This window comes from Miniopterus schreibersii (genome assembly GCF_964146895.1).
Source record: "Miniopterus schreibersii genome assembly, chromosome: 2".
Taxonomy (NCBI): Eukaryota; Metazoa; Chordata; class Mammalia; order Chiroptera; family Miniopteridae; genus Miniopterus; species Miniopterus schreibersii.
Window position 1 is genome coordinate 34,240,624 of NC_138102.1, and position 16,866 is coordinate 34,257,489.

At 37.7% G+C, this 16,866-nt stretch overlaps 1 protein-coding gene across 1 annotated transcript in view; it reads left to right on the plus strand.

The window, feature by feature from the left end:
• NALCN (sodium leak channel, non-selective) overlaps nt 1–16,866 on the plus strand; it is a 273,012-nt gene that overhangs the window by 92,159 nt on the left and 163,987 nt on the right. Inside the window, exon 10 of the mRNA XM_081127411.1 lies at nt 4,842–4,928. Within this exon, the coding sequence (XP_080983537.1) occupies nt 4,842–4,928 (87 nt within the window). The remainder of the gene's footprint in view (nt 1–4,841; nt 4,929–16,866) is intronic.

Consider the following 16,866-nt stretch of genomic DNA (forward strand, 5'->3'; position numbering starts at 1 on the left):
GCAGCTCTTGGTAAACCTCCACTCCTGCTGCCTGGAAACAGGCCCAGCCCCGCCCAGCCAGTCTGCAAGGGCCCAGATGCCTCGGGGGGGGGTGTGTGTGTGTGTGTGTGTGTGTGTGTGTGTGTGTGTGTGTGTGTGTGTGTGTGTGTGTGTGAGGGAGAGAGACATCATTTGCCATGATTCTGTTACATTTGTAAATTCTGACAGAACTCTGTGCACAAGAAACCCTCTTTCAGTGGTTTAAAACACTAAATCACACATTTCTAATTCTAATAAAACAGATACACTTTAAGAAAATAAAATAAAGATAGTTGTATTGTAAAAACACAGCTGTTCAGAAATGAAGTCAGTTCTCGCTTTTCTCTAGTATGTGGAACATTTGCTATTTTTCTATATAAGTTATCCTCATACAATGGCTAAGAGGGTCCCAGTTTTGATGAACCTATGATATCTAAGTCTATGAATTTTCCTCTGGGGGTGGGGGGGGGGCTCTGAGTGTGTAGGAAAAAAAATTATACACATCAACAGGATAGGGAAGGGGCTTTCTGACATCTTAGGCAGTTCAGTAGGAATTGGCTCTGAGGACTGTTCTGAGGCAAAAGAGAATCCCTGGGGAGAACTGTGTGTATTTTTTAAGTAGGAGGAGGCAACCTGCCTCTGAGTCACAGCATAGAAACAATTACAGAAAAACTAATGCCAGAGGTCTCATAGAGGCCATAGTACAAAGTGTAAGAGGAAAACAAAGGACAATTATGTGGAAATTTTCAGATTAGTAATCATTAACTTGCCTGATGGGGATGGTGACATTTATACCTGCATAATTGTTAGACATGGGTCACTGTGGCCACATGTTCAATTGTATGTTGGGTTAAGGTGCAAGAGATTCATACGGCCATGACATAATGCCCCCCTGTGTCCCTCAACAACAGGACTACTCATGCCACAAGTTTCTAAGGGTGTTGCCCCAGAACTGGATGTTGGGATGTGCAGATGTGCTAGTAGAAATTATTCTGGACAGCCCTGGGTGGTGTGGCTCCGTTGGTAGGAGCATCACCCAGTACATCAGAAAGTCAGGTTCTGTTCCCAGTCAGAGCACATACCTAGGTTGCAGGTTTGATCCCCGGTCCCAGTTGGGGCACATGCAGGAGGCAACTGATCAATTTTTCTCACATCGATGTTTCGTTCTCTCTTCCCCTCTTTCTAAAAATCAATGAAAATGTCCTCAGGTGAGGATTAAAAAGAAAAGAAAAGTTATTTTGGACACAGTATCCCTCTAGTCCAGAACTTTGCTCTCATTCCTCAGATATCTGCTGCTGCAGTCATGTGGTCTTCTGATTGAGACTGATTCATGGTAAAGATGAGTTTATCTTACTTTGCCTGGAGTAGAACGGAAAGAGCTGCTAAGCTTTAGGGCTACATTTCAATGCAGAATGATAAGAGAGACAATATTGATTGCTCTGGCAATCAATACATACCTCACTTTTATAAGTGAATCATGGTCCAATAGGATCACATTATGGGATTGGTAAATAAATATTCTGATTGTCTAAAGAGAGTAATAATTTCTGGGTCTGTTTTGATCTCTGATTCAGCACTCCTGCTGGCTCATGTTTTCTGAATTAATATTCTTAATTAAGATGGAAGACCACTAAGGATAGAGTTGATGTAGGGTAAAAGAACACTTAGGAGTTCTTTTTCCCTTGTAGTTCTGTGAACATTCTTAGAATATGAATGCCTACAATACCTAAACAACTTCTGCATGAATATGCAGTGCTGGGTTAGGCAGAAATGTGTATATGAAAAGACTTATGTTCAAAAATAGAAATAATTTATTCTCCAAAAAAGACTTGTGTACAACATAATGCTCAAAGACAATGCTTTAGTAAAAATCTGTTTACTATATTACAAGACCATTGTTTTCCAGATGAATATACATCTTTAAATAAGTGAGAAAGCAATTTAATGAAAGCAGTTTCTGGGAAGGACTGTTCTAGCATGGGACAATGGCGATTCTAATTAGAAACTGTGGTAATGGAATAACGCACCCGTCATATGTGAGAATTAAATTTTGTGAGGCTGAGTCATTGAATATGCTATTTAATAATAAAATCATGGGTCCAATCTAATTATTTTGCATAATAATGATTATTACCTTTTTTTAAATTAAAAAACACGCAATTGATTTTGAAAGAATCCAAAGCATAAGAATTTCAAAATAAATTTTAGATTTTCTCTGTATTAATGTTTGTGTGTGTGTGTGTGTGTGTGTGTGTGTGTGTAAGCTATAAGGGACAGAAAGCCCAAATAAGTGGCTTGTGTAAAATAGAGTTCCTTTCTGTCTCCAGTAAAGTTGGAGGAGGTCATTTGGAGTTGGTGGTGTGGTGTGTGTCAGCACAGATCCTGACTCCTTGCACTTTTTGCTTCACTTTGCACAGCCTCCATTCCCAAAGTTGCCTCTTGGACTAAGTTGGCTGCTATAGCTTTGACTCTCACATCCAAATTCCAAAAAACAGGAAGGAAAAAAATAGAAAGTTTCTGCTTACACCTCATAGTCCAGTATGTAATTACATGGTCAAGATAAGCTTCAAAGAAGAAAAAGAGTTGGCCACCTCCCCCTTTTTTGTTGTTGTTTTATGTGTGTGTATATGTTTTGTTTTGTTGTTGTTGTTTGTGGCCCAGTGGTCTCATAAAATATTTTTTATTTTGGAAGAGATATGGAGGGACAACCGGCCACCCCTGCCTGTGCCACACTCCCCTAAGGACTCAAGTCTTCAAGATTCCAGTTTTCAAATATCTCATCTCTATGTTTCATAGCTACTGCTGCATTAACTGCACATGCTGTTTCATGATTCTGGGGACTCGAGAGAAGTGCAACATGCTTGCATTTCCTTCACTTTATTTCATACAAAGAAGTGAGCCTGAGAGAACACTTTGACAAAAATTAAATGGATTCATTTGACTTGGGTCTACTGAAAAAAAAAATAATTTAACAGAGAAAATTGGTCTGCTATTGATCAAAGCAAATAAATGCCCCAGGGTCCTTTGCACTAGGACAAGAGAGTACAGGATGCCTGTGCCGAGGGTCTTGGCTAAAGAATGACAAGACTGCTTTTGTCCTTTTGTCTTTTGTCTTTTTCTCCTTAAAAGGAGACTCCCGAAATTCTGACAAGAACATCCAAAGGCAGTTTAACAGGTTTGCATTGCAGCTAATGTATGTATTCTTGGAATAAGCCTATTCACGGGGGATGTGCTTAATTCTACCACTAAGAATAACTTTTAAAATTTATTCTAAAGGAATCAGAACACTGTAAATGGACACCTGCACAAAACAATTTGTAACTGGCATCTTTGGTCAGGGAGTCTTTGTGTAAATGTACACCTCCATTTTGTCATTTTAAACATATGTATATAGCCCAGCTGGCATGGCTCAGTGGTTGAGTGTTGGCCCGTGAAACAGGAGGTCACTGTTCAATTCCTGATAAGGGCACATACCTGGGTTGCGAGCTCCATCCCCAGTAGGGAAGGTGCAGGAGGCAGCCATTCAATGACTCTCTGTCATCATTAATGTTTCTATCTTCCTCTCCCTCTCCCTTCCTCTCTGAAATCAATAAAGATATATTTTTTTAAAAAATACATGTATAATCTGTGAATTTGGGCTCTTGTCTCTCACCCCCTCACTTACTTTATAGAGGGAAAGTTTTCTTTCTGCAAATAATCCATTACCTCTACTACCAGGAGTTTGAAATTATGATTTAAGTCATAGGTAACAGGGTCTTTGTATCATCTCATATTCCCATGAACAATTCCCTTTTTGAGCACAGAGTCAGACTAGCATGAGGATATAGTATGGCAAAGATGTTTACTTACAGGTATGAAATAGAGCCTCTGTGTGAAACAGTGAGTGCTTGTAGTTTCTTTTCTTAGAAAAATAAAAATCCTTAATTTCACATCCCACTACCACCCCTAAACACACACAGACCAGTAAGGAATTGGAAAGAAAATATACTAGTGGGCAATGTCTCCTGGCGGGGTGCAATGTTGACAGGTGACTAATTTTTGAGATAGTAGAATATGCAGGTAGATAATAACCTGTGCATCCAACAACCGAAATATCCAGTTTGATGGGTATCAGATTTCAGTATCCTGTAGCATATTCAGAATCCTGTCCTGAATTTCATCACTTATTTTAAGCCAAAAGAAACCACTCTTTCCCTTTATTAACATATACATAAAATTTCTGCTGAGCAGATTAATTTGACCTAGTTAAAATAATTTCACAGAGTCTGTTGACATGTCAGTTTCCTGTCATTAAAACATCACCACCCTCCCTCTCTATGCCATATGTACAGTTCTTATATTATTGGTCCTGAGAACATTTTTCTATTGGCTCAGTGAGAAATGTTCACTAAGTAAAGATAAAAATTCACCATTTCCAGTAATAACTCATCAGACACAATAATTTGGAATTCTAATTTTCTGTTTTCTTCCTGGTTTAATACGTAATAACGATTACTAAATATAATAGGTATAAAATGCCTCCTTTAAAGTCTTGTGGAGAAGAATATTTGGGCAATTATATGCAAAACATATGTTAGACAGAAAGGACCTGATACAGCACAAGTGCTCAATAAATGCAAGCTATTACCATTATTCTTGTTACTATTATTCAAGTTTTCAGTGTCAAAATGAAGGTAATTGAAATGACTCAAGTTTTAAATATAAATCCATAAGAAAACAAATCTCTGCCAACATAAAAAATATAAAAAATTGGAGACATAAAATTACAATTCTCAGTGTTCCTTATTAAGCATCTCTGACTCACCTCTCTCCTTGTCTTGAAGATGTTTCATGAAGATGCTTCTGGTGGATGGCAGCTGGTAGCTGTGGATGTCAACAAGCCCCAGGGACGTGCCCCAGCCTGCCTCCAGGTACAGTACAATGCCGTTTTTAAAACTCGCTAAGCAAGGATCTTTGTCTTTTATTTTACACAAGAAAATCCACAGCTCTCTAAACTCTAGAACTGCCCAAATTTATGGTCCTGGAGTTAGGCACGGTGTTTTACTCCATTCTGTGTTCCCACGACCTACCATTTTTTAAGCACATGGTAGGGATTTGGTAGCTGTTGAGTAAATGCACACAGACAATAGCATGAGTGAAAAATGTTGTTGTCATTAAATCTTATAAAAATATTCTTCTACAAAGGCCTGGGTTATTTGGGGGTGGCAGGCATGATCACAGTTCACATAATTTAGTCCCTGGGAAGAAATATCTTTAATAGGCAGTGTGTTGTTTCGCATCTGCAAGCTCTCTGAACAACATGGTATAATAAATGTGTTTCCATAACAAAGTACGCCTGTAGCAAATATGAGAGGATGGGATTGTAGGTGGGCTGGGGTCTCAGGTTCCTGGGAAGTCACCAGGGGATGGGCAATCAGATCTCTGGCTTGTGGACTTTCTGACCATAATCATCTGCTTTGAGCTCCTCATAAAGCCCAATAAACTTCTTTTCTTTGGTCATCCACACTGGCATCTTCTCTTGCCTTGTTCCCCTTTTCGTCCCCCAAATATTAGTAATGCTTATTCAAAACCATGTCACATTCCCAAGAGTGGCACTCCTACCACTCCACAGCATTTCCCCATTTCCATTAGCCTCCTCTTTAAGGGTGAAAAGTCAAGCAGCACCATTGTGGGGACAGAGAACTGATTCCTCCCCCTGGAGAATTTTACCTTCGCTCCCTTTTGATTTTAGTTACAAATCTTCTTCTCAGCAGGTCTTCTCTGTATAGTTCTTCATATCCCTCCCCATAATCTGGGGAAGGGTTTTTCACCTGCTTTAGGATGAGAACACCTTCTTAATTTTTTTTAGATCTCTCTCCGGTACCTAAGAAGCAAAATATTGTACCCTGAACCATTACTGTGGGCTATAGTTGTATGGCCATTTATTCATATAGTTATTTTGTTTCTATCAGTTAAAAGGATGGAGGGGGAAAACAGGAGGTGTTTTCAATGAACACTGATACTATTTCACATTATTTTGTGGCTCTCTTTCTGCTGTATATTTGATGGTGACAATGCTGCTAATATTTCAACTACTACAACTACCTCTACTACTACAATTCTAATAGTAATAACAATAACAATTGTAGTTGTAGCATCATGCTTAAAAAGCATTTTTACTTATGTTATTCAGTAATCCATCAACCAATATTTATTGACATTAAGATTTTCCTGAACAAGACAGGCAGAGCCCTACACTCATGGAGCTTACAAGGAACTTCAGGGTGAGAGGAGAAAAAATCAGCACTGAACTAGCAGTACAAGAATAATGGGAATTTGAAAGAAGTAATGCAAGATGCTGTGGGAATATACATTTTGGAGTTTGCTCTCCTCATCTGAGAGGTCAGAGAAGGTATTTAAACCAAGACCAAGAGAAGGAGTAAGGAAGCAACTAAGGATGAGACTCAGCACAGCTTTGTGATGTAGAAAGACTGGCGTGCTCTGCCTGCATTCATAAATGAGGAAGCTGAGACCCAGAGGACCTGGGTGAGCTTCCTCAGGAAGTTACAGTTACACCTCAACCATGTGAAGAGGCCAGGACTTGTACCTGCATCCTCTGGTTCCTAGTCCCATGATTTCTCCAGCTGAAAAAAAATATGCCAGGGAAGCAAGTTTACAATAGAAATAAACCATCAGGCCTGATATGAATGCCAAATCAGAGCTCTACTGGACCCTGAATACACTGCTAAAAAATCTATTAAATGCTTCTTAATAGATGCTTTAAGGTTGCAATCTGGAATTAGGAAGGAAGTTAGCCTCTTCAACTCAAAGATTTGAAATGGCAAGAGGTAAATGGCACCCTGGCTGGCTTGGTGCCGTGGTTAGAGCGTTGGCCCACAGACTGAGGGGCCTGGGTTCAATTTGGACCAAGGGCAGGTACTTCTGTTGCAGGCTGGATCCCTGCCCTGGTTAGGGCATGTGTGGGAAGCAACCAATCAATGTGTCTCTTTCACATTGATTTCTGTCTCTCTGTTTCTCCCCCTGCTCTCTCCCCCTTCCACTCTCTCTGAAAAGCAATAGAAAAAATATCCCCTGGTGAGAATTAAAAAATAATTAAGAGAAAAATGGCAAGGAGGGTGTAATGGAGGGGTCAGCACTGAGTAGAAATATAGGAAAATAAAAGTTGGAGAGTCAGGTTGATAATAGGCTAGAAGTATGTAAATGGGGCATCCAAGGGACCTGTGTGTTAGACATGCGTTGTGACTATGGCGGCACATTTGGTGAGTTTTATGAGTGGTGGTGCATGTGCTTTGAAACAAGGGGAGCAGGAAGTCAGACAATTCTGTATGGAGGGAGTTCCACCTTCACGTTGGGTCCTAAGTAGTGCTTTCCAAAAGGATCCGATTTGAAAGAGTGCGGCTGAGAAGTGGGCTGGCCATGAGATCGTCTCTTTGTAGTAGGCATGAGCTGCAGAGAGAGAGAGTACATTTCCATGTCTGTGTGAAAAATTAATGTATCATTAATGAACTACAAGAGAAAGAAAGAAAATAATTAAGTGAGGGGAAAGTATTAAAAATAAAGTGATCACGGAGTACTCACTGGCTTTTACTAATGATTAATGCCATCTAAAACAAGAGAACGGGAAAATTTTACCTGAACCACCCACTCATTGTCTAGGATTATAATGATAGCTCACCCTGAAAGACAAACAGTAGCATATTATCACGTTTTATTTTTCAAATGAGCAAAATGTGCATATGTTCTCTTAAAACATGGTAAACTGTAGAACTAAAATAAAAAGTGTTGTGTGTGTTTTTAATTCCTGCCAACTTACCCTCCCTCCTTCCTCTTCTGGAGGTAACCTGGAGGTTAAGGTTCAGAGCTGTCCTTCTAAGACCCTATCCCCTTCATTCACACATTAGATCTCTGATAAAACAGCATTTCTGCCCCCCAGAGGCACTGTCATTCTCAGCGTTTCCTCTTTCTAGAATACTCTTTGTCCCCACTCATCCTCTCAAATTCAACTCAAACATCATCCTCAAGAATAGATCAGGGACCCTGGTTAGATGTTTTTATAGTATTGTAAAATTTTTTTGTGTGTTTATTATAATTTTAATAAAATACATTAAAATGGTATAATTTGTTATTGAATAGTTATTCCTCCACCCAGAGGTACCTCCATGACCACAGGGAACATAGCAGTCGTGGCCACTACCAGTTCAAACTGACACACGGAAGGTGCTCAATGGATGTTTATTAAATGAGAGCACAGTCAAGTGAAGTAATGACTCAGAAACTTCTTGATTTGTAAAAGGACTTACTTGATTTCTCACTTTGAAGCAGCTCTACTTGTCCTCGTGGTCTTGTCTCTAGGAAATAGAAATCAAGTGGATTATGACAATAACACTGTTTCTATAAAAGCATTTATTTCGAAGTCTAAAATGAGCAGTACATTAGGAGTTTGTTCGTACAAAGTACTTCTCAAAGGTTGTATAGCTTTGGATAACCAAAAGGTTGGATGCTTGTGCCAACATATCTCTTCTAAAACACAGTGGCAAAGGCTTGAAAGAACACAACAGTGACTTCTGTTACGTCTCACCACTTATAGAATTCCTTTTGTCTTCTTCAGTGTGTGAAATAAATAGGTCTATGTTTACAAATATAGTCTTGGTCAGTTGAATGTATAACATGGTTGAAAAGAATCAAACCAATTCCTATCTTAACAAAAAAGTAGAATTTATTAGAATGAAACATTTGAACAGCTATAATTACATTGAGTTAGTAAGTCTGCCATTGTTGAAATAAGTTATAAAAATGAGGCATTGACAATATCTGAGAGATGGCCAACTGGTGGGCCAGAGTCCCAATTAGAGTATTAGGAATTGTGAATTTTGTCCTGAGAGTGGAAACTTTGTTTTAAAATTTGGTCCCAAGTTTAAAAAACTGAATATTTTATGTGAAAACTCATATATCCCACTATTGTAAATAGAAAGATCTGGCAACAGGGTTCTCACTCCCACATGGCAATGATTGGACAGGACTGGGCAGTGCCTGCCTCATTGTCCTGGGCATAGTTTCCACTTTCCTTCAGTGTCTCAACATGCCAAGTTATCTCCATAACACTGGAAATGAGAGTGTTTTATTTATTCATGGATTCATCCAATTACTCTTCTCAAAGTAGAAAAATATTTTTCTTAACTTGTGACTCTATGGTGGGAAAATAAACAATAAATTTGTTAATACATAAATTATATAAATACATGAATGAATGAATGAATGAATGAATGAATGAATGGTTTGCAGAAAGGAGAAACAATTTCTGTTTCTTTGTAGAAGTGAAGATTATCCCTGTGTGTTGAATGAATGATTCTGGGCCTGCTTTTCTCATTTATATGACTGGCTGGGTCCCATAGGTCACTGGTTTGGGTGACCCATGAAATAAATTATAGCAATGTAACTTTAGATCACAAAGATGGTATAATAATAAGTAGTGTATAAATTTTAGTTATTTCAAAATAGTCTTCTCATAAAATTTTGTTTTTAAAATTTTTAAATTGTGACAGCATAAATGGAGACTGGCTTGAATTCCTTTATAAATGGACATTTAAAAATCATCTCTGCCCTTGTTTCAGATGAAATTACTTTGGATTTGCCGTCTTCACTGGTACTGTCTTATATTTTTACTTTCTTTTCTGTTTTCTGTATCCTAGTCTAGCTTATTAACTTGAACATTTATATGTCTTTTCCACCAACTATAAGTAATTAAGTAATTTAATAAAGTAAGATTGATTAATGTAGCTTAATCTTTTCTACTACTGCTACACTAATTATACAATGTGACTAATGCTTCTGCTATTCTGGGTGTTTGATGTGTAACAGTTTTTTCTCTCTGTAAATCTGTATTTATGTATCTATCTAAAAGATATCCATCTGTATATATGTATTTATCTAAAAGATATAGATACATGGATAGATAGATAAATAGGTAGATGTATTTCTCCAATGTAAAAAATATATATGTGCATATATGTGTGTGTGTGTGTGTATATATATATATATCTATATATACACACACACACATAATTATGGATATGTGTATGTACATAAACACACTTATTTTCTTTAATTGCATAAATAAGTCTATTAAGATTGTGAGCAATAAGAGCGATATATTATTGTTTCCCTATATTCCTACATATACACACATGTATTTTACCTTATTTCAAATGTTGCAGTCATTGTGGTGTTTCTGCTCTTTTTAAGTACATATTGATTATGGAGCTTTCAAATGAATTAGGACACCAAGAAATCTTCTTACTCTTCTACAGGATAATAGATTCTATAGAACCATTTGTAAAGGAAAAAATAGGTACCTTTGGTCAGCATTTTGAAAGTCTACAAATTCCATTCTGTGTTCGGAAACATAAATTTTAAGTATAATCATAGCTATAATTATAACCATAATGGGAGTCATATGCAGGCATGCAGGGATTTTGAAGCCCTTAGGGTGGTCTTTTCTGTTTTTAAAATAAATTAAAATACATATGCTCTAAAATTTAATTGCAAAACCAGAAGTTCAGAGCACAAGCCGAAGTGATTGTCTACCTGGTAGGTTATGAATGGTGTGAGCACTCTAATGACATTTGTTGAAATTTTAATTAACTAACTTAATGTTGATGAAGTCCATTTTGCTAGCACATTTTTCATGTTTATATAGTTATTAATGAAATTCATACCATGCTTAATAAGGAACTTCGCCATGGTAAATCTATATAAGTCCTAATAAACTCATTCCTAAGTTAAGGACAAATAAGCGAATGTCTTATAGCCCCTGAAATAACCCCTCCCACCCTTGGTCCTATCTGGAATGTCTTTCTGCTTCTTTCTCTACTTCCCTGCGCATTGCTGATCATCTGGAATCCCACTCCTGCCTGCATTTGGTCCTTACCACAGGAAAAAGGTGGCTGGAAATAACAAGGAGAAGCCTGAGACTAGTGATAAGGCAAGCCCCAGACCTGGTTTCCTTTTCTTTTTGCGCTACAATTGCCTTTGGCATATGTCTCCTAATAGGTCTGCCTTCCCTCTCACACCTCCCTTCCCAGCCACAGACATCCTTACTTCAGCCTAAAGTAATACCCAGTACAGCATCTTTCCTGAGGGAGGGAAGTCACCCTACTGTAGACTCTGAAAGAGTAGGCTCTGGAGCAGACATGTTTCAGCTATGAGTCATTAGTCTGGCCTTGGGCATTGTTTTGTAAAATGGAGATAATAACTCCATCTTCTACTATGAGAACTGAAGATTTATGTCCTAGTCAAGAATTATTCGGTTGCAAGGAACAGACCTTATACTCACAGGGAGCATTTGTTGCCGGTATAATCAGGCCGGCCAGGTGACTGTGCTTTCTTTGACTTCCTCTCACTCTCTGTTTGGGCCACATGAGTTCTCATCTTTGTTTCTGTCTATGCATCTGCCTCTGTTTTTTCTCCTTGAAAGCTGGCTTTATTCTGTCTCTCACGTGTTGCCCAAATATGACAGATTGTAACTGAGTTCGGTGGGCTCCCATTCAAGAGGCTCACTGGAAAACATCTAAAGATTAGTGAAAAGCTGGGATAGTTTCATAGTAGACCACTCAAAAGGAGAGATTGGCCAGAGGTCATGGGAATCGAATGGAAGTAACAGGTCCAGTTAAGCGAAGTATTGGGTTTGCCTACAGTATGAACCAAAAGTAATTTTCCCTCTTAACTTCCTTTGAAAACTTGCCCCCATCTCTGTCTACGGCAGCCACTACTCCACATCATGAGCTCCATGGAGCAGGTGAAGAAGGGATGTAACTCTGATCACATGGGTAGTGGGACTTAACCTCAGAAGTTATTACTCAGGGATAGTTCCTTATTAAACTTTTAACTTTTACAGGACTTGAGAAGACTATTAAGGGATACATAGGCTATTATGGTCTGACCTAAAGCTCAAATCACGTTGTGTAAACTAGTTTCTTTGGAGAAACACCACATAGTTTCCATGTAGTTACAAATGAATCATTTATAAATTGGAGCCATTTCACAATATCATATTCAATCATTCCCTTTCATTAAAAAATATTATGAAATAGTGTAGAAACACAGGTAGGAAAAATACCTATGTATTCACTATTAGAAATAATAACAGCTAACATTAACTGACTACTCACTGGTATCAGGCTCACAACACCAGTACTATTGGTGCTATTATGACCTTTGTTTAGCAAATGAAAGATTGAGGCACAGAGAGCTTAAGTAATTTGATGAAGGTCACATAGCTAGCTACTGATGGGAAATTTCATCATAAGCAGTCTACCTTGTATTTTTAACCACTTAATTTTCATCACTGTATATTATCTTCTTATAAAAAATATAACACAATTTGTTCATTCAGTCATTCTCCTATTGGTAGTTTCAGAGGTTGTTTTTTATTGTTTTGCTATTGCAAACATTCTAGCACCCTCTTGTCCATGCTTTTCTGTGCACATGTGTGAGAATTATTTGAGCATATATAATTAAGACAGCAATTGCTGAATTAAAGGATATGAATGCTTTAGGTTTATGAGATATTGCCTAATGGCTACCCAGGGTATAGTGCCACCTTTTACTCCTAGCAGCAACTTATAAACGTTCTCATTGTTTCACACCTTGTCCACACTTGATGTCAGATTTTACACCCAATGGTGTGAAACAATGTGTTATAATGTTAAATTAGATCTCTCTGATTATAGTTTATGGATATTAATTATGTTTTTGTATAATCATAGGCTACAATCTACGTATTATCTAAATATATGTTTGTTTGTTTTGTTTTTGTATTTTTTATTGATTTCAGAGAGAGGAAAGGAGAGAGTTGAAACATCAATGATGAGAGAGTTATCATTGATCGGCTGCCTCCTGCAGGCCCCCGACTGGGGATCGAGCCAGCAACCCGGGCATGTGCCTTGACCGGGAATCGAACCACGATCTCCTGGATCCTAGGTCGACACTGAGCCACGCCTGCTGGGCTACATATTGTCTATAGATTGATTATTCACGTCTGCTACCCACTGAACTGCTAATTTTTCCAAATGATTTTCACAAATTCTGTGTAATTCTAAAGGTCATATCACTTTGGTCTGACTGAGAAGACGTTAAAATATTAGAAAAAAGCAAAAATTCAAAATATATTAGTGCTTGACATATGGATGAACATTTTACCTCTCTATCATCTTCTAGGCAATAATTCAATTCTTTTATGTCGTATTACCAAAACCATTTAGAAAGTTTCTTCAATGTGTCCTTAAGTGTGAGTCTCAGAAAAGTGAACAATTATAATTGACTCTTTTAGCACCCACCAGTCACTTAGCTGTTTAAACTCTATCTTAGCATAAGCAGCAGCCGGTGAAGAGGTCACCCTAATGCACGATGAATAGAATTCTGTTAAATTGGAAGCTCACTCCCAGCTGCTGCTGCGACAGCCGTTTTTCTCCCGCCTCTCGGATAGGAGTTTTCATCTTTTGACAGTTTGACAGATGTGGCTGCAGAGTTCGAACCGTCTTCCAACACACACCCAGTGATCCGTTATCGTGAAGAAAGTCACTGGCAAGAAAATGAAAGTATGCCTGAGACCTGGCTTCCTCAAGTTCCACTTTTATCTCAGCTTTACCCCACCATGTGCTTCCTTATGTGAAGAACAGAGATAATAGGCTTTTACCATAAGTCGGTCAAATTGTGGCAAGATTATTACTATAGTGGGTTTTTTTGCTCTTTTGTTTTGTTTTACTCTAGCATTTTAATGCTTTTTGAGAAAATGTCCATTGAAGGTGAAGATTGGGAGGAGATGAACTGTGTGAAATGTGTATCTCAAGTAATGAAATGACATTCCAGGCACTTTTTAAACATCTGTCTTCTTAATGAACCTTCCTACGAACTGGCAGATAATTTCAAAAATTGATTGAGTCCATGGGAATTTAGGGTTTATCCACAAGCCAACATCTTCTATACCTAGAGACTAATGCAAGAAGACAGAGTGGTCCAGCTAAGACAGTGTGGCCCAGAAGAACCCGGGTGATTTGCTAAATCTTCCCAGGGCCTCAATTTCCTGGCCCCAAAAGTGAGGATGATAACATCTCTCGGGGGGTTGTGAGAATTATAAATGAATGATGCACCTAAAATACCTAGTGCAGTGTGTGGGATGCAGGGGTCACTCTGGCTGTAGAAATGGTTACCCTTACTATTAGCATATTCTTCTAACTGTTCATTCTCAGAGTATTTTGTTCGCTTCCGAAAAGTCAGGTCTCATGCACACCCAAGTCAAGTGACTTCACAGCCTTTAGTTCTAGCCCTGCTTTCTGAATCTTAGAAGTGTGTTTCTAAGTGTCCATCAGCCATGTTCCAAATGTTCTCATGGGCATATCACCCATCTCACATCAAAAACCAGATGCACCTCTCCCTCACCCAGTCGCACATAGAAACCAGCATTTTCCTTTATCTCCAGAAACCTGTACATCAACCTATAATGCACCCGTCTCTGTCCTTCCCAAATATGATCTGCCTTCAATTCTGTCATTAATTCAGTCTTTTGAATTTCTTTGAATCAACCGCTTCACCCCATCCTAATGTCCATACCCTGAAAATCAGGTCAAACAAAGCTTCCTTGACACAATGATCTCTGAGTCCTGCATTCTATTTGGTCACTGTCTTCTCTAATTCCCGTTTCTTCCATTATAGCTTTCATGTGACAAGCACTTAGCACATATGTGGGGGATTATATGTGAATATACACATATATATGCTTTTCTGTATAGGACCACCTAATCTCACACACAGCAGATACAAATTTTTACTCTTCCTTTACGCAGATGCTGAGCATCCTCCCACAAATACTTGGTGTGCCACATCATTTTCAGTTTCTAACAGCAAAACAAAACTGGCTTGGAGGAAAAGTTTTTGGGGGAAAAAGAAATAAAAAAATTATTCTATAATAATCTAGATTGAGAATTAAGAACAGGAAGAATAAAATAGCTAAAGGCAAAACAGCACAAACAAAAGGTGTAAGAAGATAGCTAAATGGTTAATTGAAAAAGAATTACTGTGGTCTTGAGATCAATTATGGCCAAATCAATTAGAGAGGAGACAATTGTATAAATCCTCAGTTCAAAATATTTCACATATACCTATTTAAAGATATATTCTATATACATTTAATATATAATATATGTTTCAAATAATAATTATATTTAGAGTAGATACCAGAAGACTAGACATAATAAAAAATAAGATACAATTATTACTGCCATTTTAATTTATCTACTGTTGATTAAATTGTTTTGCATCTTTGATTTTTGAACCTCATTGGAAGAAATATTTAGAACATCTTACAATTATTTGCACTTCAGATTATCTCAAACTAAATTCCTATATCATGGTATGTTGTCATCTTTCAGTTTTAATAACTCTTATAACTTCTTCAGTATTTATTATTTATTTATTTATTTATTTATTTATTTATTTATTTATTTTAAATATATCTTTATTGATTTCAGAGAGAGGAAGGGAGAGGGAGAGAGAGAGAGAGAAACATCAATGATGAGAGAGTCATTGATCGAGCCCGCAACCCGGGCATGTGCCCTGACCGGGAATCGAACCCCGATCGCCTGGATCCTAGGTAGACGCTCAACCGCTGAGCCACGCCCAGCCGGGCAACTCTTCAGTATTTACATTCATATTAATCAGGATACATTTACTAACTTATGCCAGGCATTCATAAAGACAGTCTTTGGAAACAAATTTTTACCAAATATTTGTTGCATTGTCACCTTTGGAAAAAAGAAGGATACGTCATTCTTCTTGCAAGTCTTGATTTCTGGGGTTATGTATGAAACCCCCTTTCAAAACTACAACTAGAGTTTAAAATTGTCATGTATTTTCTCAGTGTTCAAGACAGTTATTGCACTCAAAGGCTTTGAAGGAGCAGCGTCACTCCTCCCATCCCCTAAGGCTGATGATGGGTTTAGACTTGGTAAAACCTTGGGTCATTTTGTATTTGGTATATTTCTTGTATATTTTTAAAATCCTTTAATCGTTCTTCTGTCTTTCATAAATACTTTAAATATCTCAAAATAAGTCTTCCACTTCACGATTCTACATAGTTCACAATTTTTATTTATTTCTGCATTCATCAAATGTAACAACCTAAGCCCTTCATTGCACTAGATATATTCTTTGTTTAAAAGGAAAGCTATTTAATTTCATTTTTGAATTTTCGTCTTGAATTTAAAACAAGTTTTAGATTCCTCTGTATACCATTTAATACTAAAAATAAAAATAAACATATAAAAGTAAATTCCAGGTGATTCTATATATACATTTTTATTAAGTATTGGGAACGTCAATTAAGGTGTCTTCAAAGATCTTAAAACCATCATGATTTAAGTGTCCCCTGTCTAGCAGCCCTGTTGTACACCTTACTAATGTCTCACTAAAGTACTCATGAAGACAAAAAAAAGAAAGGAAAAAAGAAAAACAACAATACCAATAACTAAGACCAAGAAAGCACTTTCTGCCAAAATCTGGCAAGATTATCCAGTGACTATATGATTGGTAGAGCTCTAGTGAGAAAAATATAGAATATTAGTGCCTACACTCTGGCACTTCACTTATACTTGACTGTAAGTCAGAATCAGAGGGTCATGAGGAAGGCATGGCCCAAGTGACTGTCACTGACAGAGGCTTATTGCAGGAATATGTGCAGCAGCCATCTCTGTCGACCATCACTCTGGGTTCTGATATGCCCAAGGCTGAATAGGGCAGCTTCTTGGGATATGCAAATGGAAGATTATATTACTTGAAACAACAAGATTATATTAC